Below are 26,692 nucleotides of genomic sequence, written 5' to 3'. Positions count from 1 at the left end.
CCTGAAAAAAATGAATACAAGAAGCCATTCTGCTTTCGGTCACGCGTGTACGCTGCGACCATTTTGCGACCGTTTGTTGACCGTTTGGTAACCGTTTGGCGACTGTTTTTTACATGGAATATTACCGTCTTAATCCATATTTTAACAACTTTATTGGTTTTCTAGGCATTATTTTTATTATTTCAGTATAGTATATGCACCAGAGCACTAAAACTTCACCAATCAATATACATAACATGCAAACACCGAGTAGTCAATAATATTATTACTGGTTAAACTGAGGTAAATTGATGGCGCGTTGATAAATTTAGACTTATTTTATGAAATCACTCGAGCAATTTAATTGGCCATGGTAATTAGCCCACATTATATTACAAATGCAAACAATATTTATCTTTAACAAATTCTTACGCCATTACATTTTAATGTCAAATGATTTTATTTCTTTTTTACTTTGACGTCTCTGACAGTCGCCATTTGAAAAGAATGAAATGAACGAATGATTTTGGGAAAGTAGTCGCCAAACGGTAACAATGTGTGCACGCGTAGTGCACACTTCTGTCACTTCTGTGACCATTTGTGCCTGTTACCAATCGTCCCCATTTGGGTCGCCGCGACTAAACGTCGACCGTACTGCGACTAAGCATTGAGACCCGAAGACCTGTGTGTACACAAAATAGGAGGATTTGCGTAGGAACGGCGACCGATTATGGTTATATGGGAACACGAACCTACTGGGCCTTAACTTATTTAGTTGTCTACGACAATCAGCTGTGAGCAAATTGCTCGTTCTTTATGTTAAGAAACATAATATGTAAATAGGTAATGTAATATTGTGGGACACGTTCGTCCCTCAACCTAGAATAGAAGGGATTAGTGTATACCTAATATATTAATAAATTCATACATACAGTAACATGAATTCATTGAAACTAAAAGATGTCAAAAGAATATTTGAATTACAAATATCAGGTGGTTAGCATGTCAACCCAATGTTGCCAGACCGTATTACAAAAGGAACCATTCTCTCATAAAATGACACCAAAGTGTTGGTCAACAGTACAGTCGCAGCATCTAATGCAATCAATATTACCCATAATAAGCTGTTAACGAGTTTACGACACCACACAAGGGTCATGCCATTGTTTAGCTTCAAAATGAATGTTTAAGGGAAACTTGTATTTAGGCAAGAGTTGAAGGTTTTGATCTAACATACACTGACAAAGTCGGCGAGTAATTCTTAAGTAATGTGTTACGTTCTTAGCTTACTTTGTTGTTTTTGTAGTTCGACTTGTTTGTTAGATGGCTGCACAGGTTAATGGTTGTGATGTGACTTTAACTGGTCTTAATATATAACCGTAATATTACAGGTACTTAATAATTTAATGTTCACAATCTAACCTTTACATATAACTATGTATGAATTAAAAGCGTCTATTACGAGAATTATATTTCTGATAATACTTTATTCGTGTCTAATAGATTGCAACTTCATTAGAATAGGACTTAAAAATGTACACACTACTAATAAATCGCAAACATCAGCTTAGGAAAATCAAAATTATAACTATAACAAGTACATTTATAAGTACCCAAGTACATTAATATTCGATGTTAGGTATGTCCATTCAAACTCAACACTTTGACTGTAGTTCATCAATTCATTACAAAAGAATAATAGAAAACGTACGAATCACAATAAAACGTATTGTTTACGACTATCTGTCATGAGTTCCAAAACTTTCTCTAGCGGCCATACCCGTACAAAAGAAATATTAATTGCATCTTTACTCACTAAATTAATAGGTACTGTGACTGCATATGACAATACGTACATTAAACTGGGTGTGAAGTATGAATGGATACATATTTTATGCATCTAGTTTCCAATTCAATACAATTTGGTACCGGAAAATATGTACCTTTTTAAATATTATTTTCCGGTACTTTCTTCTTCTATGAACTTCACTAGTCCATCGTTCTAAATTGAATCAATATTGAGGACATCTTACTTAAGTTAAGAACCAAGTAGGTGTTTGAAAACCTCAAGTACGAATTCGTAATTAATATTTACCCGTTGCAAGAACCAGATATATGGTAAGTAAATTAATATATTATGTAGTACCAGTATCACTGAATGCGGTCGAGTGAGCTAAACCAAGGTCCCATTTTTACACACTGTTGAACCATATACAGATATCTCATGAGATATATATTATACGTATATTTGAGCTTAGTGAACTATTTTTTATTTTGCTCACCCCAAAAAGAGCGAACGGTGTATTTTTTATTCTCGTCTGTCTATGTCTGTGTTGTCTAGTGTCACTTCAACTCCAAAATGGATCAAGCGATTAGTGTGTTTTGTTTTATTTTTAATTCTGTTAGTCGAAATGGTTCTTATAGTAACCGAAACCACTTCTCACTCTTCTCAGTAAACTAGACAACGGCATGCCTATGTTTATTGCAGTATTTTAGTCAAATCCAAATTACAGTCTGTCCAAGCATATTTTCAGTTGGAATATTACTATTCATTCATGTTAAAAGGGCTGACTGTGTGTGTGTGTGTGTGTTCTAGCAAAGCGAGGTAAACGCCAAATCGAGAACGCGAGTGCAAGCAAGGTCATGGGTGTGGACTTTCGAAACCGATTACCGACTAATACGGAATACACCTGTTTCGCAGCCAGTGTGTAGTTTATTTTTAACCGACTTCAAAAAAGGAGGAGGTTCTCAATTCGACTGTTTTTTTTTTTTTTTTTTTTTTTTTTTATATGTATGTTACTCGATATCTCCGAGAATCGTGGACCGATTTTCAAAATTTTTTTTTTGATCGAACGGGTATAACCCCGAGATGGTCCCATTGGCACCAAGTCAGGGTCTGATGATGGGATCTTGGAGAAATCGAGGGAACTCTTCAAATGTTATAGGCACATGTAATGTTTTTGGTGTATTTTTCAAAGGTACACCAGTATTTACGCCTGACGGTAGTAATTTTATGTGGCTGAGCTGATGATGGAAGGTCAACTCCTCAATGGTTAGGAGTTAAAGGATAATTCTTTCACTACTGTACATATATTCGGACTGATACATATAATATCACTAGGAACCACTAAAAATCAACAAATAAATTAACTTTTTAACAAAAAATAAAACCGCCTTCAAAAATAAGCGCGTTACAAAACACGGAGAAACTAAAAAGCAAAAAATAATAAACCTTTGAATTCAGATTTCTTATCGTATTGCAATAATCTAAACATCCAAATTATAAACAAATCAATTATTTTTGGAGTCGGTACCAGCCTGTGTATGGTTGGGTGGGGCAAACAGGCAATAGCAAGGCGACGAACGTGTCCTCCTGAATGAACCTCCTGAACCTGAATTCAAAGGTTTATTATTTTTTGCTTTTTAGTTTCTCCGTGTTTTGTAACGCGCTTATTTTTGAAGGCGGTTTTATTTTTTGTTATGTTTGTGAAAGCTCAGTGGATATAGACTTGGATCATTTATCTATTCTGAAAATTAAGAATACTTATACTTATTAGGTACTTAAGAATACAATACGTAGGTACAATATTACTACTGTATATAGGTATAAGATCAACTCTACTTATATTACTTAGTTATAGTAAGGTATTATGTTCTTAATACGAGTAAAAGTACAAGCAAGTTTAAGTACCTATATTAAAAATGAGAAAAATAAAGATACGGGCCATCTTTGGCACCGGTACCTTACGAAATTAATCTGCGGAAAATTTCTTAACTACAAGAGCGTTCAATCATCAAGATACATACAATCGTCAACTAAATAAATATGTAGTCACAAAAAGCTCGATGCTTGACGGGTTTGACCTCATTGACCTTCCACAGCTTTCAAACTAAAGGTTTATCGGCATAAGGTCTATGTACAATACCTATGTGACTAATTGAGCAGCGTTCAGCCGAAAAACATTAAATTATGAAAGAGATTTCGAAAACGACACGATTTATTTAACCCTAAAATCTGTTGGTGGTAACATGACATTAAGATAAATATAATCAAAGCTCATTTATTAAAAATGAACAAATTTACATACTCATACAAACTAATCATTGGAAACTAAGACTAATTGTACAAGGTACTTATGGTTAGTTAACATCAAATTTCCTCAATTTACTCAAAAACGTTTTCATCAATTTATACCAATTAATATTTATATCAATTCGTCAATTTCTTAAAGAGGAATTAGAATAGGTACCCCGTGATATTATTTAAACAGGTGCTTCCAGATTTCCAATACAAAACTGACACTATTGATATAAGAGAAAGTTTCCTCGTGCGAATGCGATCGGTATTGACCTTGTTCGAAAAGAGTTCAATGCAAGTAATGGCTGGATGCAATGATAATATCCAGCCAGGTGAGGCGTGTTCGTGGAATCGGCTGTTGAGTACAACTCGTGATGGTTTTTTTTTTCACGATTCGTTTATGCTAGTGACAAATGTAAGCATTGTAAGCGTTAGATTTATACTGAGTTTTCTTTTCTTCTCTTATCATTCATGACTTGCAGCCTGGATCGTTCGCTCGCTTTCGTTCAATGGGGCTTGGCCACAGTATAATAAAGAGTACTGTCGTATACTGTATGGCTTGGCATTCAAGTGTGGTATGCTTATTTATTTATTTATTTAAACTTTATTGCTCAGTAACAATATACAGTTACAATAGGCGGACTTAATGCTACATGAATGGCATTCTCTACCAGTCAACCTTGCTTCTTTTTTTCTGCACATGTAGTTAACAAATTTTAAATTCTAAATATTTTGGTAGGTCTTAAGGAGTCAATAAGTCATTGTTCCTTGATTTTTATTAAATTTCAAGCAACACTTACACTAAATAACTTCTTCTCTACGATGTATAGGTTAGTGGTTTCTGCTTGATGTACTCGTAATTAATTGGGTACCTACATCATTTTTATTTGAGGTGAAGAGCCATTGTTGGAGCCGTATTAAATTGATTTTCCCACGACAGTCGTGTCGTGTGACATTGACCGCTGCAGTCAAGGTTGTTCTGACATATTCAGTACAAACGCAGCAATGTATCTATCTGGCTTGCCCTATCAATCACCAGCAGGTAACTTTTACCTTACTATTGGAATCTTTTAATACTTCGACAAAATAGTATCTACTGCGTTAACGATCACAATAGAATACCTTTGTATATTTCAGACAAAATGAAATTAAAATATTAAATATTGCGTAAATAATTATAACTATAAAGCATTGTTCCTATTGAGTGGCCAATACTCATCCTGCATAATGCTCAAGCATGTTACACAATCATTCTGATGAAGGTTGAAGTTACAGAGAATATGTGAATGTATTGAGGACTGAAGGTTTAACTATTAACAAAGACCGATAATTTGGTATTTAAAATCTATTCAAAATTGGAGAATAAAAGGTGGACAGCAGTCAGTTTCATCATGGTCAGACTTTATCATAAGTGTCATAAATCCATGATGTTTTATTCTGAAACCGACGATACTTTTTTCGAATTGAGTATACCCGATTAGTAAATTTGTCCATATTCGTTCAATAATCAAGTCATAGGGGTTTCCTCGACTTTTTTTTCGTTTCTGGCAGAACTACCGCTCTTTGCACTGACTGAAATCAAACCTTTCCAAATTTCAAAATTTCCAACTTTGTTCCCACATTGGTCGAAATCCTGGAACACCATTCTCCAGGTTTTGGTAAATAAATATTACTTACGATATTTAAGCAGGAACATAATATTTATACAGTAGAAGATAAGTCTTACGAAATGTCGCAAGGACATTCAACCCCTCGAGTAGTTTTCGTAATATGCTATTGTTCTGTTCATTATTTCCGTATGTCATACGACAGGGTCAGTTTACTAGAAAATATCTTCAATTGCTTTCACTGTTCATTGTTCCCAGGCACTCTCTAGCTGTAAATATTGACTATTGTTGCAGGGAAACGGTGGAAATCTTTCGTAGTCTAGTCTAGTGAAACCTTTCACGGTAAGACGAGTAGTGTTTAATTTTTAATGTTATGAATTAATAGCATCGATAACAATATGAAAGATGAAAGGAATAAACAAGCACAGCGCTCTCTTTGGTTTTCCTTTCATGTAAGAACTTATTATTCCACCACATCATATATTTAGTATAGGTAACAGAGGTATCCGTCCAATTGCCCGGACATTTTGTGAGGTGTGCTTATGCGGAAGCAAAGCCAATTACGAGTATTTTCTTTGAAATTTAAGGATTACACCGAACGGACGTGACCTTTACTCTTGTCATTGGGTGCAGGCCAAAGCAGCACCCGCCAGGATTATTGAGTGTTAATAAATTTTTAAATTATATAGAGTTACTTGGATTAACGCGATGAAGCAAACACAGGCCGGGCTAAGGAATGTTAAACAGGATGAATCTCAATTAAAATGCTATACAATTTTATTTTACGACAGAAAAAATAGTTTTAGTGGCTCTCAAGGAGACACTATTTAGGTGAAGTAAACATTCAGTTAAGTACGTACATAATAGTCATTGTAGTTATATTAAGTATTACATAATAATAATTTATATGACTCCTAAGCCCGTTGTCATATAATTAGTTGCCATTAGATCAGGGGCCTTCAAGTAGATTTATTAGATAATAGGTAGGCACTCTGTTATTTGTAATTGTGATGTACACTTCATATCTTGTGTATTTCCAATTATTTATATAACTAAACATAAATATATAAATATAAGTAAACGGAGATAAACAAAAAAAACCGGCCAAGAGCGTGTCGGGCCACGCTCAGTGTAGGGTTCCGTAGTTTTCCGTATTTTTCTCAAAAACCACTGAACCTATCAAGTTCAAAATAATTTTCCTAGAAAGTATTTATAAAGTTCTACTTTTGTGATTTTTTTCATATTTTTTAAACATATGGTTCAAAAGTTAGAGGGGGGGGACGCACTTTTTTTTCCTTTAGGAGCGATTATTTCCAAAAATATTAATATTATCAAAAAACGATCTTAGTAAACCCTTATTCATTTTTAAATACCTATCCAACAATATATCACACGTTGGGGTTGGAATGAAAAAAATATCAGCCCCCACTTTACATGTAGGGGGGGTACCCTAATAAAACATTTTTTGCCATTTTTTATTTTTGCACTTTGTTGGCGTGATTGATATACATATTTGTACCAAATTTCAGCTTTCTACTGCTTACGGTTACTGAGATTATCCGCGGACGGACGGACGGACGGACAGACAGACATGGCGAAACTATAAGGGTTCCTAGTTGACTACGGAACCCTAAAAACGATAAAAGTGTGCTTTATGCGTTTCCAATTGTTTATAGGTACAATACATATATTTTAACATGAAGCCAGTTTAAAACTATGAAAAATGTAGGTAGGTGTACGACAAATTTACAAAAGCCTACCTGGTTTCGCTGTATCCATAACATATGATGGATTTAACGAAGCATATATGTACTACCACAGAACTTAATTTAGATAGAAGAAACAAATTCATATATTTGTATAGGGGCCGAGCGTGTCAAATTTTGTACTGAAGTTGATTCTTGCCTGTAATTTTAAATATGTCTCAGGCTCTTGATTGTTCATAATTTTTGTGTTGTTGCAATTGAATATCACGTAACGAGGCATTTTTTATGTTTTGGTTGACTTCAACTTACAAAAATTGACGCCTGAAAGCTGCAAGCTGCGATTAAAGACGGACAACTCAGTGGATTTCACTGAGTTCATTTGACACGCTAAGTAGATACGTTTGCTTGATCTATGGTATATATGACATCTGTGTGTACTACCTAATATATGTATATGACGAGCTAAATATTTCCAGTTCCCTTAAAATTGCAAATTAAAGCAAATATGAAGTTGCAAAATTAAAAGCCTAAAGCGTGTAACGTAATAAAACAATATCGATACCTTTGGGTTCAATTGGCGTAAAGGACAAAATGCAGGTTTTCAGGAGAAGCAAAAAACAACTTTTTTTTTAGAAAAATGTTTATATCTTTTTTGTTTTTTGACCTATATTTGTGACGTATATAGAAAAATATGTAGATTTTTAGTATCCTTAACCTAGTGTAGCACCTGTAGTGAAAAACTAAACGGTTTAGAAGTTAGATGGTTGTAAAGGACATGTCAAAATGCTATGAACGTCCTTTACACCCACGATTTTTTTGAACAATTAGAGTTGATAGGGTCGTAAATGACGGTCTTAGATGATTTTTATATAAATTCGGGGCGTAAATGTAACCGGAATGGTACAAATGGCAACTGTTTTTAGCTTAGTTTACAATTGAAAAACTTGAAAAATGTATCAAAACGTAGTTAATATGCCATAGAATAGCCACAATAGTGTTACAGTGTATATTTATCTAAATATTTAGCATGAAGACAAAGAACAAGACTATTTTATACCCAAATTTTTAACTTCTGATTAGCAGAAACGTCTGCAATCGATGCCACTAGGCTTAGAATAAATTTAAAAGTGGAAAATGTGACTTGGAACTCCGGTTGCCGTTTAAGAAGTTTAACACTCTTACGGTAGATGTCGCTACGGGTCCCATTGACCTTAGTAGTGGAAAATTTCGCTGGCTTGGTTGAAGTCTTGGTGGCTCAGTTGGCAGAGCGCTGGAGTATCGATCCAGAGGCCGTGAGTTCAAGTCTCACCCAAGGCAGACATTTTCCACTTTTAAATTTATTTTATACCCAGTTTTGCAATAAAGAAACAACATTTGCTTAAAAACTATCTAGTATTTTGGAAAGTATTATTTTAGTACTCGCCGCTGTCTCAACTCTCAATAAGTTACGCATTCAGTATTTAATTCTAGCAGGGAAACGCTTTCGTATTTTAAGTAAATATAAAAACACTAATGGTAATCACGTAAACTTTAATCAGCAACTATGAACAGTAGACTATATTAATACGACAGTAATTTTAAGTCTAAAGTAGAAAGAAGTTCTAAGAATAACTAAGAGTTAAGTACCAATTTATAAACGCAAGTTAGGACGCGTATACAAACTGTGACCAACTAATAAATTATAGTAACTGTAGTCAAGACTACCTACTATGTTGATTCATATTTTTGATAATTTTAAAACAGAAGATTGTTATTTAGTCTTTAACCTGTTAAATAAGAATAATCTTAATTATGAGTTCAATCCTAGAAATACTATAGTCAATGCTTTAAGTACCTGTGGGTACATAGCCAAGTCACCAAACGCTAACGCTCATTCACTAGAGAAACGCACCTGTTATTGTCGCACTAAATGTTAGTATAATCTACTGTTAAAGTTTACTGGCGGCGTAGCTGAATGGCAATCGTCGTCGCCAGACGCCGACAAAAATGCAGTCTGGTGCAATACGCAAGAGCGATAAAGATATATAGCTACGAAATAGATATTATCGTGAGCGTTTGTGCATACGTTGTGGGTACGTACCCTGATTACCATAGTTTTTTTTTAATTACCTACATCTCGTCGCAGTATAATAATACTACGAAAGCGTTTCCCTGCTAGAATTAAAGGCTGAATGCGTAACCTACTGACTATTCAACAGCGGCGAATACTAAAAAAATAACTTTGAGCTTGTTGCCAAAGTATTAGTAGATCGTTTTTAAGCAAATATTGTTTCTTTATTACAAAACTGGATATAAAATAGTCTTGTTCTTTTTTGTTTCTAAGATATCTTAGATAAATAATACACTGCATTAAACTAATGTCTATTCTATGCCATATTAAGTACGGTTTGACACATTTTTCCAGTTTTTAATTGTAAACTTAGCACAACATTTGTACCATTTCAGTTACAATTACGCCCCGGTTTTGTATAAAAATCATCTAAGACCGTCATTTACGACCCTATCAAATCATGGGTGTAAAGGACGTTAATAGCTTTTGACGTGTCCTTTACAACCATCTATCTTCTAAATCGTTTAGTTTATCACTACGGTTGTTACACTAGGTTAAAGATACTCGTAATCTGCATATTTTTCTTATACACAACATATAGGTCAAAAAAACAAAAAAGTGGGTTTATCTTTCTCTTGGAAACCTGCATTATATGTCCATTACGACAATTGAACCCAATGATATCGATTACAGTTGCGGATAAAATATTTTTATTGCTGGTCGTAAAGGACGAAGAACAAAAAAACTTGTCCTTTACGCCCAACTTTACCACACTACTATAGAAAGTGATCCTTAAAAAGTAAGGGCTTAAAGGGCAACAATATAATATCAAGGTGACTTACGACTATATTTTTATTCGTAGATTTCCTTTACGACACAAATAATAATTTATAATTAATGACTTGATATTTACGCCCCTTCAGAAAAACTATTTTTGCAAATCCATAGTAGAAAATCTTGGTCGTAAAGGCAACTTTTTAAGAGATATCGAAATTTTAACTACACAGATCGATAGCGCTTGAAATTCTGAACAAAACTGTATATATAACTCATTTTCGCCAAAATGTCCTTTACGCCAATTGAACCCAGAGGTATCGATATGCTAGGCATTATATGTGGATCGATAACCATCTAACACCGATTCGTGTAATGACTGTACCGCGGCTAATGATGAATAATGACGACAATTGACGTTAATTTGACGACATCTGTCGCGGTTGGCGACATTATGCGCTTTGGTTAACTTATTTTATTATCTAGACGTTCTGAAATCTAAGGCGAATTCGTAATTCGTAGAAAACAATATCAGGGATAAGTATAGCTGGCGTTGCATTCACAAAACTTAATTTAGATAGAAGAAACAAATTCATATATTTGTATAGGGGCCGAGCGTGTCAAATTTTGTACTGAAGTTGATTCTTGCCTGTAATTTTAAATATGTCTCAGGCTCTTGATTGTTCATAATTTTTGTGTTGTTGCAATTGAATATCACGTAACGAGGCATTTTTTATGTTTTGGTTGACTTCAACTTACAAAAATTGACGCCCGAAAGCTGCAAGCTGCGAGTAAAGACGGACAACTCAGTGGATTTCACTGAGTTCATTTGACACGCTAAGTAGATACGTTTGCTTGATCTATGGTATATATGACATCTGTGGTTGCATTGTTATATTTTGTCCTCCTTATTTCATAAACGTACTCTAAAGTTATCAAGGCGATAAAGTTCGTTTGTCCCTTTCCGACGTATTGGTGTGATAGAAAGGGACAAACGAACTTTATCGGCGTGATAACTTTAGAGTATGTTTATGAATAAGGGGGTGTGAGTTTTGTTACTCGCATTTAGTTTACACGAACTTCCTCTGTCTTGTTGGCATGATTATTCCCATCGGGTTCCTCAAGTAATCGGATACGTCTATTGTATAAGCTCAAAGGCCTTATATATTTTGCTGTAGTATCTAACTATCTACCCATCTAGTCTTTGCCCATCTTTTCTTCACTATGTGTTTATTGTGAATTTATTATTACTTGCTTACTAAAATACCTGTGTCCTATGGCATGTATACAATAGGTAATCAAAAACTCCCGGTATACATTGAGACCCATAAATTCATTTGAACTATGAAAGAATTCTAGATAGATAATTATCACCATATTTTAAAATAGATACCGTAGGTACCTATACATACAGTTAAACAATATGCTTTAAGCTCCTTATTATGTAAATAAAGAAAAACACTAATTAACTGTAAACGTGCGCTGTAAGTTAACGATCACCGATGGCGGCTCGATTCGAACTTTAAATAAGTCTGATTTTAGCGTTTGGGACGATATGGATCCAATACGCCCGTGCTGAAAGTGGCGCTTTTTTTTCCTGATTGATCGTAGTTTTTAACACTGACATATCCGATCCACATCGTATCTAGAACTAATATTTGACATATCTTAAAGTTCGAATCGGGTCTTTTCAGTTCAAACTCTCCTGAGTACCTATCCATTCATGTATCTTAAGTGGTTGGTTTTCCATAGCATAAACAAATACAAACTCCATACATATTTATGATTCAACACACTGGCTAAAGAGTAATGAAAGCTTTTTGCAGTTCGATGTAAAATATCCCGCTTTCGTAACATGAGTATTGTCCGGTTAAACCAGTCTTGTATATCCTGACAATATAATCACAGTCACTGTGACTCAACCAGCTCTGTTAAACGAGAATGTTACAGAATTATGGCCAGTTTGCGGCAAATTATGGTTATTGTTTTATGACATAAACATTTTTTATCATAGTGTAAGACTTTCTTCGAGTTTCATTCAGTGTAACATAATATATGATTTTGAATTCATATCAAATAAGTCACATAACTTTAGATGTAGTTTTGTTTGAGATTTGAATAATGAATTTTAGTTCTAAACATTATGTCATTTACTAAATGTTAACTAATAAATAAATATTTTGGTTGTTTTTCTTTATAAATATAAAGAAGCACGTTTTTACAATTATTTATTTTATTATAACTTAAAACCTTGTCTAATAAGACGGCAGTTAAAAAACCACAGTTAGTTTGGAGTCGCGTGCCCGCAATCTTAATAACCCATCGGCGCGGGCGCAGCCGGGGATATCTGCCATCTGCCTAACATCGCGCACGAGCCATACTAAAAAAAGCTTAGAGCTATAGTTAATATTAAATGATATTTTAGGTATTTTAATAGGTGAATAAGTAGTAAAAAAGCCTATTATGATTAATACTTGCTCATTAAAAAGTCGCGGTGCTTCGTACTTATACCTGTAGACTAAATTTAAATGGAACCAATATTTTTAACGTCATTTGTAGTTTTAGTTTTAATCTTCAACTCCACTTAGTTTCACGTACAGAGTAATTTTCAGTTAGGTACTAATGTTTCATTTATTAATTAAAAAAACTTAATTATTACTTTAAAGGCTTTATTTATTTTTTCTAACAGCTCGACTATTAAGCACTTAACAAGCGCGAAGCATAGCCGTCCGTTTCAAACTTCTCAAATTATTTTTTATATGCTCAATTAGTTTTAATTGAATACTAGTTTTAGACTTGAATGCAGACAACCTACCTATACTAACCTTTCACTGCTAACGTGAAAAGAAAGCATACTTACCTACACTAAAGCATTACCAAGTGGCAACATTCAAAAAGGAAGAAGTCAACGCTGGCCTTAATTTTTAAGCGCCAGATGAGGAGTGGCTTGCTCTGAATAAAGAGTGACTGTCTATTTGTAAAAAGCTTGTAACTGTGGTCAAAAAACTAATTATAAGTATTATAACTAGTTGAAATGTAAGTGTTATTTTTAGGTATATTTATATTAGTTTTAGTTTTGTACTTCGTTATAGTTTTAGGTTAATTTTTATTACTAAGTTTCCATCGTATTATGTACTTAAAGTTAAACAATAAAAAGCGTTATTAATCATTAAAACGCCTACTGATTACAGTCAATGATACACTTACATATTACGGTTCGACCAGTTAACTTCGTTGGTACTTAACGTTATTTCAAAAGTAATAAAAGACTATGAATTCTGGTACATTGATCCGAAAATACATTCGTAAATGGCAGGAACTTTTTGAGGTCAATAACTGGACCAACGTCACTATACTTATTGGACACGGAAGCGTTGAGGCCGTGAAGGGCCGGCGCGCCACTGCAAGTGGTTCGCAGCCAACTTGCCCCGACTAGGTCACTCATGGCATCTAGAATTCTAGACTTAACTACTTGGACTGACACAATCTTATGCATTTTATGGACACTTTCTTAGTCTAGACATCCGGAGATAACTAATAATCGTTTTTAGAAAATTACTTTCCATTCTACATAAAATGGAATGACCATAACCGTAATAGGACTAATCTAGTCTAGCGAACATATAGCTTACATTCGAGCATTCGACACTCGACGGTGAAAGCGTTTTGAGAGTACACAAACAAATATTTAAAGTTGGCATAATAGATACCTCTATTTTGGAAGGCAGCTTGGTAATCGCATATCATCATTAGGACACAGGACGACTAGGTCACACTTAATAGCGAGACCTACAAAATGAATACATTTTATTTAATATCAGCAAAAAAATATTAGACACCTTATTTAAAATATCAATTCCCTATTTCATACGTACTTCATTCAAGTGATTTTTACGTTTTTTACTATTCAACAACTTAGGTTCTAATTCGTCTTTCTGCCCACACAATATCAAAAGCTTCAATTCACTGGCAGAGGTTAAGTGTCAGCAACATTCAGCTAGACTAACTGCAGAGTCATATACCAATGTTGACATCAGTAACCGTGACACCATTATCTCATAGGACTCTTTAGTATTCACAGAAAGTGGTAAGTTCGCACGGGCGCTATGAAGGTTGTCATATTTGAGGAGAGTATAATATTTTGCATTTGAAGAAAATGCAGTAAATTTTGACAATTGCTGACCTGATTTCACGCAGAACAGTATTTTTTTTAGAAGGAGGAGGTTCTCAATTCGACTGAATTTTATTTTTTTAATTGAAAATTGAAAGACAATGACAGTTAAAAAACAAATGATTTATCAAGATTTTAATTCCGGGTCATTCAACTATCAAAAAGTAAATATTTATTAAAGTGAAATCTTGGGTCATCTGAATAATTCATAACGAATCGATTTGAATTATAATCAGCATCACGCAAAAATCTAAAATTGTTAGGTAATCAATGTATGTGTATATGTGTAAAATCTACATCTAGCATGATCTTCTCTGGTAGTAGGTACCTGAACGTACCTACGATAGGGTACATAGGCACCCTTTAACAGGTTCGCTCCGGCATCAGATCTATTTGATTGTTAACTAAGTACCTAATTGCCGTAGCGAAGGTAAAGGGCTGAGTTTTAAGTGTTCTAACCTCATGGCCAACTTATTTCCTGAACTTGAAGCGACGTTCTATCAGTTAATGCACTGGTCTTCATCGGAAACGTTTATAGAGAAACTAAACGTTATTGGAGCGGACGGTGCAGTCTGTGAAATGACAGGTTGAAAAGTGACCGTGGGTGACAGTCCGATTGTCTAGGTCAGTATGCTTAGCTGTTATTGGAAAAGAAATGTGTTACAGTTCCCATGTACATGTAAAGTCAGCACAAAAATTCCTCAATCTACATTTTCTTAATACCTCATCGAAATGCCTTATGGAAAATAAAATTAAGACTGTCGCAATACTATTCTGGCGCCAACTGTAGCGATACATATTATTAGCATGTGCCTTAATTTAGTTTGCGATACGATATTGTGGGCAATCGCGGATCCAGCTTCGTGCCCAGGGGGGGGGGGTCACGTGGTAAAGGACCGGGGCCCCAGGAGAGGGTCACGTGGTCTATTTGTATGGTCAATCAGGTTTGATTTCGCATGCCCCCATGACCCCCCGCGCGATCATCGCGCGATTGTGGGGCATGCAATTTCTTTAAACTTGGGTTGTGTTGCTGTGTTGTAAGAAGTTAGTTGTGCCAGTATTAAAAGTACCAAATATTACTAATACAATATAATATCGCTTCATTGATTGGTGGTTATGATCTTTATATTATTATTTTAGCACTCTTGTTGTCTTTCAGAACAAGTGAAAACCTGAAATATAATGAATGTTTTAATTTAACTACGAAGAAAAATACTGTTTAAATAACGCTGAAAGACTTACTTAAAGAATACATTAATTGATTGACACTAAAAGAATATTTGATAAATAAAAAGGCAAATATGTAGAGAGAGGTAAAACTTAACATACACCTAGGTTGCTAATGATGATAACCTCGCATGTTTGACACTTGTGTGAAATCATTCAGCATCAGTTTCTGGCGACTAATATCATTTACACCTTTCACAGTTGTACTGTAAGGACGTTGTAACTTATAAGTATAACACGCTTGAGAGGCAACAAGCATAGACTCAAGAATACAGATACGTTTAAAGTATACGTTTACATTATATACGTTTTACATATACGTTTAAGGTAAATTGAAAAAGAATCTCTGAAATTGTGATTATTGTGTAGGCAATGTCAATGTAATTTGCACAGGATACGTTAGCCAAATGCACAAACGCTCACGATAATATATGTATGTTTCGTAGCTATCTATTTCTATCGCTCTTGCGTATCGGCGCAACAGAGCCAGACTGCATTTCGTCGACTATTGCCATTCGGCTACGCTGGCAGATTCACTTTATATATATATATATATACGTCTTAAACTTACTAAGTTAGAAAAGCAGCTTATGTGTTCTAAGCTTAGGGGTACTTACTTGCTATACCTACACAGATAACATTTACAACTTTTCGCTATGCTTGCTGATATATAATTTATTCAATTTAAAGTATAAAATGGGTACAAATTAGCTTACAAATAAAATTAAATTAAATCTAAAACCCTAAATAACTCTAAAACTAAAAAAATTACATCATGTATTAAAAAAAAACATACTTTTAGGTAGGTACATTTACAACTTTACGCTTTAGATAGATGTACGAAGTTTATAGCCATGTAAATATTAAATGACACTTTCACAATACATTATGCGTCACGCATGTATGATAGAAATTCCACAATAGCTAAGCAAATAGTTTTGACATTGACTTTATTGGATAAATACACACGTTGACCAATTGGTCACGACTACAACTAAATTTTGTATGTAAAGAATGTACCTACTGTGATATCTAAGAGAATAAATATTGACTTTCATATACATATTTGTATGTAAAATTAAGCCTAAAGCGATAAATTGTATAAGCACAAAGGTTGATTATTGATTTAATAAACAATCTCTAGGTAATGTTTGCATTCAACGTGACAATAATACCTATCACCAGAGGAGGCACTAGTTGGATTTTTATCGCATCGATGCGTCCCTATCAGGTTCAAACCCCGGCTCGTACCAATGAGTTTTTCGGAACTTAAGTGCGAAATGTCATTCGATATTTGGCAGTCGCTTTTCGGTGAAGGAAAACGTCGCGTGAGGAAACCGGATTAATTCACATAAGGCCTAGTTACCCTTTGGGTTGGAAGGCCAGATGGCAATCGCTTTCGTAAAACTAGTGCCTACGCCAAATCTTGGGATTAGTTGTCAAAGCGGACCCCAGGCTCCCATGAGCCGTGACAAGTGCCGGAATAAGGCAAGGAGGATGATGCATCCCTATCGCACTTAAAATTAGTGCGGAAAGGACGGCCCGACGTTATATCGTTTTTCAAGCGACCTTGCTTTGCTGTACATACTTTTTTGTTTCAACTTGAACAGGAAACTAAATTTGGAGATACTTTCTCAGCACATTTTTTCAATTAGCATGTACTGTCTTTCTATTTTCTAGGACCTGCAATGATCGATTCATACATTACGAAGCGAAGCATTAGTCGATGTAGTTTACAATCTGAAAACATAATTAATAAATAAAATTTTATCCACCAAAAGACCTCCTCGACACAAAGGTTTTCACCAGGATCAGGGGCAGCTCACTCCGCGCTACAACTACAAGTACATGCCGGCAACCGCGAGTACGCGGCCCATTCAGTGGTGACGGCCGCGCGGCTCATTAGATTTCAATGTCGGGTGCTCGCATGCGGTCCGTTTGTTAATGTAGGTAAGAATTTAAAATGGCGGCATTTTGTGAACATCAAAGGAGTGAGCCTTCTGTACTTGTACTATAAGTAATATTTTCTGTGCCAGGATCGAGATTCATAACGATAGTAACGACCAGGGTGGATTGCTCTCCAGCAGTTTCCTAGCCAGATTGACGGTTAGCATTGTAGTGCAGGGCTTTTACACAACGACATTATATACCTTTCAAAATGAGATTTGATGAACGCTTTCAAACTTTTAGCAGCTTGCCAAACTTTTATTCGGATTAACAAGACTAGCGATGTGACGGGCAGAATCTTTGTAGCAACTACTGTTTACCAATATACTTATGTCGAAATTTCTGTCTTAATCTTTCCAGTCTATTGGCTAATTTGGCAGTGTGCAATGCACTTACGCAGCTCTTTAATTATTTATTAATATACTTTTGTTAAAATCAATATTTTTAACATCAATCATTTACTTGCATATTTTCTGTAAAATATTTACGACAAAATACAGTGATTGACTCGGGAGAGACATTGATTGATGATTTATAAAATGGGCAATCTATGTCGCAAGACTAAAAATTGCCCATAGGTTGCCAACCTATGTTAGCCACCAGTATGTATTCAACTATATAAGTAATCAAACTAAGGTTAATAACACATTAAAGTGTTGCAATGGTGAATAAAATGATATAATGGTGACCTATGTACTTGTACACGGTGATGTCTAAAAATCAACATGCTCTATCTTAATCTATCGATGTAATATCCCATTTACTATTTCCGTAGAACGTAATTATTGCATGACCCGTATTTTAAAGAATGTTTCTTCAATTAAGATAGCTAAACAGCCGTGAATAACCTATAACTTCTGCCGTATGCCGTGGAAGTGTGGGATTTATATAATTACAATACAATCGGACGTTTTCATCTGTTCACGCTTCACTGGTGCAGCGAGTAACTTGATGTGTTTGAGGTAACCTTACCCATATGAGCTATGCCTTATGCCTTACGATTTAAGAAACAAACTATAATTAACGTACGACAGAGGTGTGGGTTTCAAGTAAAGTAACAAATTCATAAATTAATGTAGGATTTAGTTTTAAATGCCAGTGCAACTGTCTCATTTCTTCACGTTAATGGAACGATCGATTCTCCTAGGGAGAATACTGACACTAATGTAAATTAAATATATAGGAACCATTGCCACGTTTGTCTTTTTCCGTTTTAATAATTACACAAATAAGGTACCTACCTACAGTGAAATTGCAAGGAGAAATTATGAATGAACTCATTGATAAAACTGCCATGCGCTTTTGCAGCTCACTGTACCTAGTGGCATAGCAGGGGTCAATAAACATACAGCTGTATCAAAATTCTATGTTTAATACTTAACTGCACAATTGTCTAAAAATATAATATCCGTGTTTGGAATAAAGACTAAGTTTGTATGAAAATGCGAATCCACATGTTGTCTCGACACTATTCTTATACTTATTGTTTTTTTTAGTCTCACACAAAGCCCACGCACAAACTGTCGGAATTGGTCTCAAATTCGCTACCTACTCTCGAAGGACGATTTCCTTACAACATTACCGCTCAAGGCAATAAATTCCGTTATTAGTTGTTTAACTGGTGTATGTGAAGTGAGGTCAACGGAGAATATTTTAGGCTAAATGTTAAGTAAGTACAATAATATTATTAAACAAGACTGACATAGTAGTTAGAAAACAGTTTGTTTATAATCAAGTTGTTATTATTGTACAAAACATTAAATATCAACTTTCTAAGGGCCACTTGCACCAACGAAAATGGAGGGTTAGCCCGGGGGTTAACCCACCATTTTATATGGAATTTGACAGATGACAGCTCACTAACCCCGAGTTAAATGTTTGGTGCAAGTGGGCCTTAAAAATATTTATAGTTTTAGCATTAATTTTAGTTTTGTTGTGTAACATATTTATTAATATTATATTAGATCGGTTTCCGTTTCCGCATGCATCTATGATTGTGCGCTTCTTATGTCCCAAATAATTATGCAAATCCGAACGCCACTAGAATTTTAAAAACTTTCTTCATGAGGGAAAGTGGTCAGATTGGCCACCTACCTACGTCGTACGTCTTGTTAAACTTTCAATCATTTATAAATGTTACGTTTTCTCATAATTTTGTAAAGAATTATGTGGTTCACACGGGGAAATTTACTCGTTATTCATAGGTAGGTAACAATTATAAATATCATGATTTTCTTTTATACTGGAAAGCAATCATCTAAAAATCTTATGAACCTTCCATAGCTCAACATTATTTTTAATATATTCGGAACCTACAGGCTGCTTGTGAGCTACTTACTAGACAACCCAAGCACGCCATAGCAAGGGGCCTTAGCCAAGACGACAAGTACTGATACAATTGTATATGTTCATCTTTAGCATACATAATTGGCTAGAAGCTCAGGTGTACCGTCTTCATCTTACCCGATTCACGTTATTATCATGTTGGGTATGGTTCAGACAAAATCCGTGTTAATGCACCAATCGTGACGTACAATCGTAAGCGTAACTATACCACTGGGCTATGCGTGCGCATCCGTCACATTTGCACCCAAATACCGTACTGAAATGTTTATTAATCTTAATTACTCGGTATTCTCGGTAATTAATTTTTTACCTCACCGACTGGTAAGAGGCTCTCGATAGGTACCTACTTCAAAAACGGATGAGGAAGTTGCATTTTATCCACAAGAGAGATCAGCGTTGGCCCTCCCAGGCTAACACCATGCTGAGCCAGGACCATTGCAAGGCAAATATGTAGTACTTTTCTGTACTTTTCTGTTGTTCTTTTTTTGTGCGTGTAGTTTCTTTGTTTCACTGGTGTGTGTCCTAATAATTATGCCATGAATAAATTATTTCTATTTCAAAGTATTTTCATACAAATTTTTATTTGATGCCCAAAGCTCGCAGAACTAACGTTGAAATTATAAAAAGTAATGAAACAGAGAACCACTCAATTCGCATTCCTAGTATTACTACCTCCAAGTCCAACCGAATGTGTTTTTCAGCATTTTTGCTAGTGAATACTCATAATATTCATATCTCTGAGGCACAGGTTACTAAAGCAATATTCCTTATCAGATCAGTGTGTGCTCAGCTTATAAAATATCGGTTAACACCTGACATAGATGCGAAACTGGCCAGCCAGGTCCGACTACTCCGACTAGCGCTGACTGCCCTTCTCAATGAAACACTTACAATACACTGCACCGTTAGTTGTAAAGCACGCTGCACACTAGCGAGTCCTATGAATATCTTTTAAGACGGTAGGTACATAGGGGGTCAATACTACATACAAACGCTCTCGACTATTTCCTCCCTGGTTTTTGAAGATAGAGTAATGATTTTTCAACACAGATTATTATTATTTTTATCTGTGTCGGACCGTTTCGATTTTTTGATATTATTATTTTTAAAGACGCTAGAGCCTATCAAAAATTTCCAAAAACGGCGTTATTGATTATGGCGTAAAAAAGGTGCGGTATTCAAAATTGGTACCAATTAGCCAAAAAAACTAAACGGTCCGACACAGATTATTTAATTGTTATTCAGATTCTCAAATTTCGTTACGATTGATTAAGTTTTGAAGGAGGAAATAGTCGAGAGCGGAACCTCGATTCTAAAGATTTTTTCGCAATATCTTTTAACTGTTGTTCTTAATGAACAATTTTTGTTCGATTACTTTATTTAATAATACTAGTATATGTATTATTTAAGCTAGAATTCCCATTTGAAAGGAGGGCTCATATCAATTTTAGCATTTTTGCTCCTGTAGCGTCTTAAACATAATTTTATGATATTAAGTACAATATCTGTACGTGTACATCAGCTCCATCGTCGTCTGTTCATGATTTTTTTTCTTAAAGGTATATTGACCCGAGGGACTATGTTGGAGCTTATCTCTGATTTCCAATATAACCTTTAGCCAATATCCCTCTGTCGCTAATAATGTGACGTCCCACAGACACCTTTTCACCCATATAATGTTGATATTAAAGTAGGTACATGTCATGTCATGAATGACACGTCAGTGGCAGAGGGATATAAACCTTCAAGATTTATCAGGACGAATAGACAAATACACGTATGAATTATATAAATAAATAAATAATAAGAAAAAAAAATATATCTTCGGATGTATGTTATATATTTAAGTATCTAACCGATAGAGACAACGGGTACAAATTATAAAATCAATAGGATTCTTGCATTTTCCTAAATTATTTCCAGATAGTAAAGATAATACTACCACCATAAAGATACCTATATGATAATATGTGAAAATCGAGAGTGATGTTATAATTTGTTTACGAACTCCAGCGCACAACCTGTTGCTGTAAACGCCGGATCTTTAGTGTTAATTGGTAACCACTTTCTCTCGCGAAAGTATGACATTCAATATAGCATACTATCGATAGGCGATCGTTAACGAGCTGATATAGCACTTATTAATGACTCGTAAAGTTTAAAATCCATTCGACGAATTGATGATAAGAAATAATTATTTGTAATGGGTAATACAAATTATTAAATTAGCCCAATTACCTTTGATGAAATGATTAGGTACTTTAAGGTAGGTAGGTATCGTAGGTAAGTACTTAATTAATTTAGTGTATAGTTCATTTATTTCAATCGGTGTGATAAATTGTTTTCGAATGAAATACCATGTATAATAATTACTGTGTTAATTATTTATTGTCTATATCAATTTTTAATACCCAAGTGGGCGAGATTGATAAACTTATAACAAGTCAAACTGTTCTATTAAAGTTTGTTCATAATTTAATCGAGTAACTAGCTCAGTCAGTGACTAAGGTTGCGAACGTCTGATACCTACCAGCACGATTAATAAAACTTTTTAAATTACTCATTAAAAGCGAGACGCAATAAATCGCGTATACAGTTTAATTTTGATAACGATGTGGTTAACCTTAACTTTTGATCTAGCCAGGTGCCTAGGTAATTAGTTTTACCAACTGTTTTAAAAACCTCACCTATTGTCACAGCCAGTAGAAGTAAGCATGCAACACATGCGTTGTGTAGAAGCTGCATTATTAATTCCAATTTACACGTTCTTTAATAAACACACACTTTTCACTGCATACTTCAAAAATATTATACAAACACTCAATAACACTAAATTAAATTTACAATGAAGCCGTCGATTTATAAAAAAAAGTTTGTTTTGTTTTATAATTCGCAAACGTCAAAATACGCCGAGTGATGGCGGCAAAAGTTTGACAGCTACGTTTTTCGCGCGCATCGGGCGCTCGTTCGAAAGTCAAACGGCAACTGCGTTCACCAGCCAGTGTTATTCAGGTGTGCAGACAACCTGATCGCAAACACCGCTAACCAGTAAAATTGGAAAGTAATTAACTTACTTAAATACCTTTGGACTGGACAACCTTCTTAATGTCTTTGGGTGAGACGTGTATTTTGTATTCTCGCGCTTTAATTTTCGCCAAAACCGGTTTCTTTGGAAATTGTACCGAAGTCAACATTGAACTTACAGATCTGGTATTTCTGAGTTAACGTCAAAATTAGTTAAAATTTTATTGAGTCACAGCTTTTTAATTATATCCGGCCAAATCCTATGTAGGTATTTAAATTACATTAAGTACTAAAAATATGCTACTGTAAACTTGCACTTCCCATTTTCCCCATTCTGATGGGAACTACTACTGCTTTCGTCCCATGAATGATACCGGCAAGGGCAGCATCCGCTGGGTGTACCAACGTACCTAAATACCTCGTACAAACGTTTCCCGTTCCGAGTCAATTTTATTGGTCTACGCTACGCCAATCAATATTTTAAAGTAGAATCAGAACCCAACTTTATTTTAGCTAATAATTACATTCAACATGGTATATGAACAAAAATACATAAATAATATGACACACATAGAGAGGAAATAATATCCGTTTTAGGCTTTCAACTAGCTCTACCTACTCGTACCTGGATGCACTATTAACTTCGATATTTGGTGTCAGTAAGTAAAGCTATTTACTATAGCTGAAGCAATTGTGACCTTGCCTGGATGAATCAGGGAATTCAGGGAGGGGTTCCTTTTGCAACAGTAGAAAAATCTATAGAGATATGATTTGGTTTTTTACCACCAGGATCTATTTATAGACATTCTCCTAATTTGTCACGGATGCACCATTAAAACACTCGTCTCAAATGTGGTTTTCCCTGCACTTACGCAAGGTCGCTTTCGAAATGTTGCATTAGTCAGTTACTAATCACCTTACAGCTCAACTCGTAATATAAATTATTGTTTTAAAAGCTTAGAATACATTTGTTTCAAACGTTACCAAAGTCTAATTATAGTTCACATAATGGTTTCTGATGCAGGGGGCCGATTTTTGAGTCTCACGGCGTTCGAATTCTGAAAATTGTCACTGAAAATAATAGGCAATTCACCGTTTTCAACCGGTACTTTAGTGAGAGTGAGACTCAAAAATCGGCCCCCGGTATTAGGTATCTTTCCTTTTTAACCCCCGACGCAAAAACGACGGAGTGTTATAAGTTTGACGTGTCTGTCTGTCTGTCTGTCTGTTTGTCTGTCTGTGTGTGTGTCTGTCTGTGGCATCGTAGCTCCCGAACGGATGAACCGATTTCGATTTAGTTTTTTTTATTTGAGAGCTGTGTTAGTCGGGAGTGTTTTTAGCCATGTTTCATGAAAATCGGTCCACTAGGTCGCGGTCGGGGGTTTTTCAAAATTTTAATTTTGTGGTTAGGTTAGTGCAGTTTTTTTACGGTTCACCTAATGGTAAGTAACAAACAGTATGAGTAGAGGTCTAAAATGAAATGAAAATGAAATGAAATTTATTTGTTAATAACAATTAACCAATACCACCCAATACTTATTATCACATTTATCACCAAAAACATAATTTCTTTTCGTTATTAATACAAGAAAAAAGTATTGAACATTAAATAAATATTAATACAACATCGAAATGACAAGCCACATAGTTTAAATAATGTGTATAGTTTGCGAAGTAAGGATTTATAGAGTTAGAAGCTTGACTCTACATAGCATCTCATAATTTTTTGACTGACATAACTTTAAATTGAAATATTTTTTTGGTTGAATTTATTCAATTTGAAAAGTTCTTATGAGTCATAAGTTGTGACAACCTTCGATGCCCGAATTTGGAGGGTGTATTCCTAAAATCCTGAAATAAGTACGTTTTTTATTGTGTATGACCAGGATCCCTGAATAAATTTTCAGATTTCTTGCATCCAATTTAAAGGAAGAATCGTAAAAACCTCCATCCACCTTTAAAGGTCAGTTGGTGAAATTTCAAGCTGTTAAAATTTTCTTGGTGTACGAGTAATGTACTAACAGTAGGTAGCTTAACTATACCAAATATCTGCTTTCTAGTACTTCGAAGCACCAACAGCAGAGTTTTGATGAATGGTGATCATCAGTGAGTCAGCCAATCAATAACGAATAACCTAACCACAAAATTAAAATTTTGAAAAACCTCCGACCGCGAGATAGTGGACCGATTTTCATAAAACATGGCTAAGAACACTCCCGACTAACTCAGCTTTCAAACAAATAAAACTAGATCGAAATCGGTTCATCCGTTCGGGAGCTACGATGCCACAAACAGACAGACAAACAGACAGACAGACAGACACACACACAGACAGACACGTCAAACTTCTAACACCCTAAATTTGACGAGTCTGTCTGTTTGTTTTTGTCTGTCTGTTTGTGCGTATGTCTGTCTGTGGCATCGTAGCTCCCGAACGGATGAACCGATTTAGATTTAGATTTTTATTTTGTTTGAAAGCTGAATTAGTCGGGAGTGTTCTTAGCCATGTTTCATGAAAATCAGTCGGGGTTTTTTTTTCAAAATTTTAATGTTTTGGTAAGGTTATTTTTTTAGATAACTCCTACCGAAAAAAATCTAAAACTGAAATTTATTATTTCATTTCTGGTCTTCCTTAATTCAGACCCATATTGTGAGCTTGTGAGAAAGCGTCTTGGCAGATTTGTCTGTGTTTGTGTTATTCTGTAAGGCGAGGATGGAGATGCTGTACCAGTTGAGCCTTCATTTCTAGATCTAGAATGACGTCCTCTGTTGCTACCACACAATGCTAGATGACATTTCTTCTTATGATATGATAAAATTCAACTATTAGGTATCTATTGACTTTCTGAATGAGGTCAAAACTTAAATGAGAAAGATAGGTATTTTACAACTAAACTGACTGAACATTAAGTAAAAACTTACCAGAATGAGTCAGTGGTTTCGCAAACTACGAATGAGTTGAGACAATCATGTCGTTTGTGCGTTGCACAAAAAGTGGAAGCGAATTTATCTAAACGTTTTGTTTTATGTTGGTACCTGCCGTCAGCTTACTTTAGTCCCGCTTTCCTTGCAAAGTGAGAGGGTTGGTCACAATTTCGGCCTAACTCGACAGATGCACTTTCGTCGATTTTTTAACTTTTAAATAAAAGTTTTTTTTGCAAGTAAAACTAGCTTTATGTTATGTTTGATTGCATAAACTAGTCAAAAAAAATCTTTATTATTTATGGTTCATTTAGTGGTTTCTTGAATGTTGGCAGTGGTTGGCAATTTTTACACCAGACCAGGCCCCGTAGCCGAATGGCATTTCTACGACGCGAAACGAAAACGAAACGCCGCGAAAGGTAGTCTGGCTCTGTCGCGCAAACAATACGCAAGAGCGATAGAGATAGATATCTACGAGCGTTTCGTTTCGTGAGCGTTTGTGCCATTAGGCTACGCACCCAGGAACGCTATTAAAGAGTTCGGAACATCGTCAGGATATATTTTAAATTCAATACGTTTAAGCGATTTTTTAAAAGTGCCTATAAGGTACAGCGGGGCAAATCTCGACTGGGGGGCAAATGTAACTGGTCCATTTTTTCTATGTTGTACAATAGAGTGTCCACCGGCACCGGTTATAGGTATCTGGTATATGGTAGGTGTGTCCAGTGGATACATGTAGAACTCAATATCATAGTGTAATAATGTAAAAAATAGATCAGTTACAATTGCTCCCCAGTCAAGATTTGCCCCACTGTACTTTACTCAAGAGGAGAGTTCAGATAAGTACGTTACGAGGTAGGT

At 35.1% G+C, this 26,692-nt stretch overlaps 1 protein-coding gene across 2 annotated transcripts in view; it reads right to left on the bottom strand.

Moving 5' to 3' along the window:
• The window catches only part of LOC125230440, a 47,293-nt gene extending 24,434 nt beyond the window's left edge, over positions 1-22,859 (bottom strand). For both annotated transcript variants that reach the window (XM_048135580.1, XM_048135587.1), the window contains exon 1: positions 22,573-22,859. In XM_048135580.1, coding sequence (XP_047991537.1) covers positions 22,573-22,630 — 58 coding nt within the window. In that variant the 5' untranslated portion in view covers positions 22,631-22,859. The remainder of the gene's footprint in view (positions 1-22,572) is intronic.
• Between the last annotated feature and the right edge of the window lie 3,833 nt (positions 22,860-26,692).

The sequence above is a fragment of the Leguminivora glycinivorella genome, chromosome 1 (genome assembly GCF_023078275.1).
Source record: "Leguminivora glycinivorella isolate SPB_JAAS2020 chromosome 1, LegGlyc_1.1, whole genome shotgun sequence".
NCBI classification, from domain to species: domain Eukaryota; kingdom Metazoa; phylum Arthropoda; class Insecta; order Lepidoptera; family Tortricidae; genus Leguminivora; species Leguminivora glycinivorella.
The sequence above is the reverse complement of the archived record's forward strand: the minus strand, read 5'-3'. Positions and strand labels throughout refer to the sequence as shown.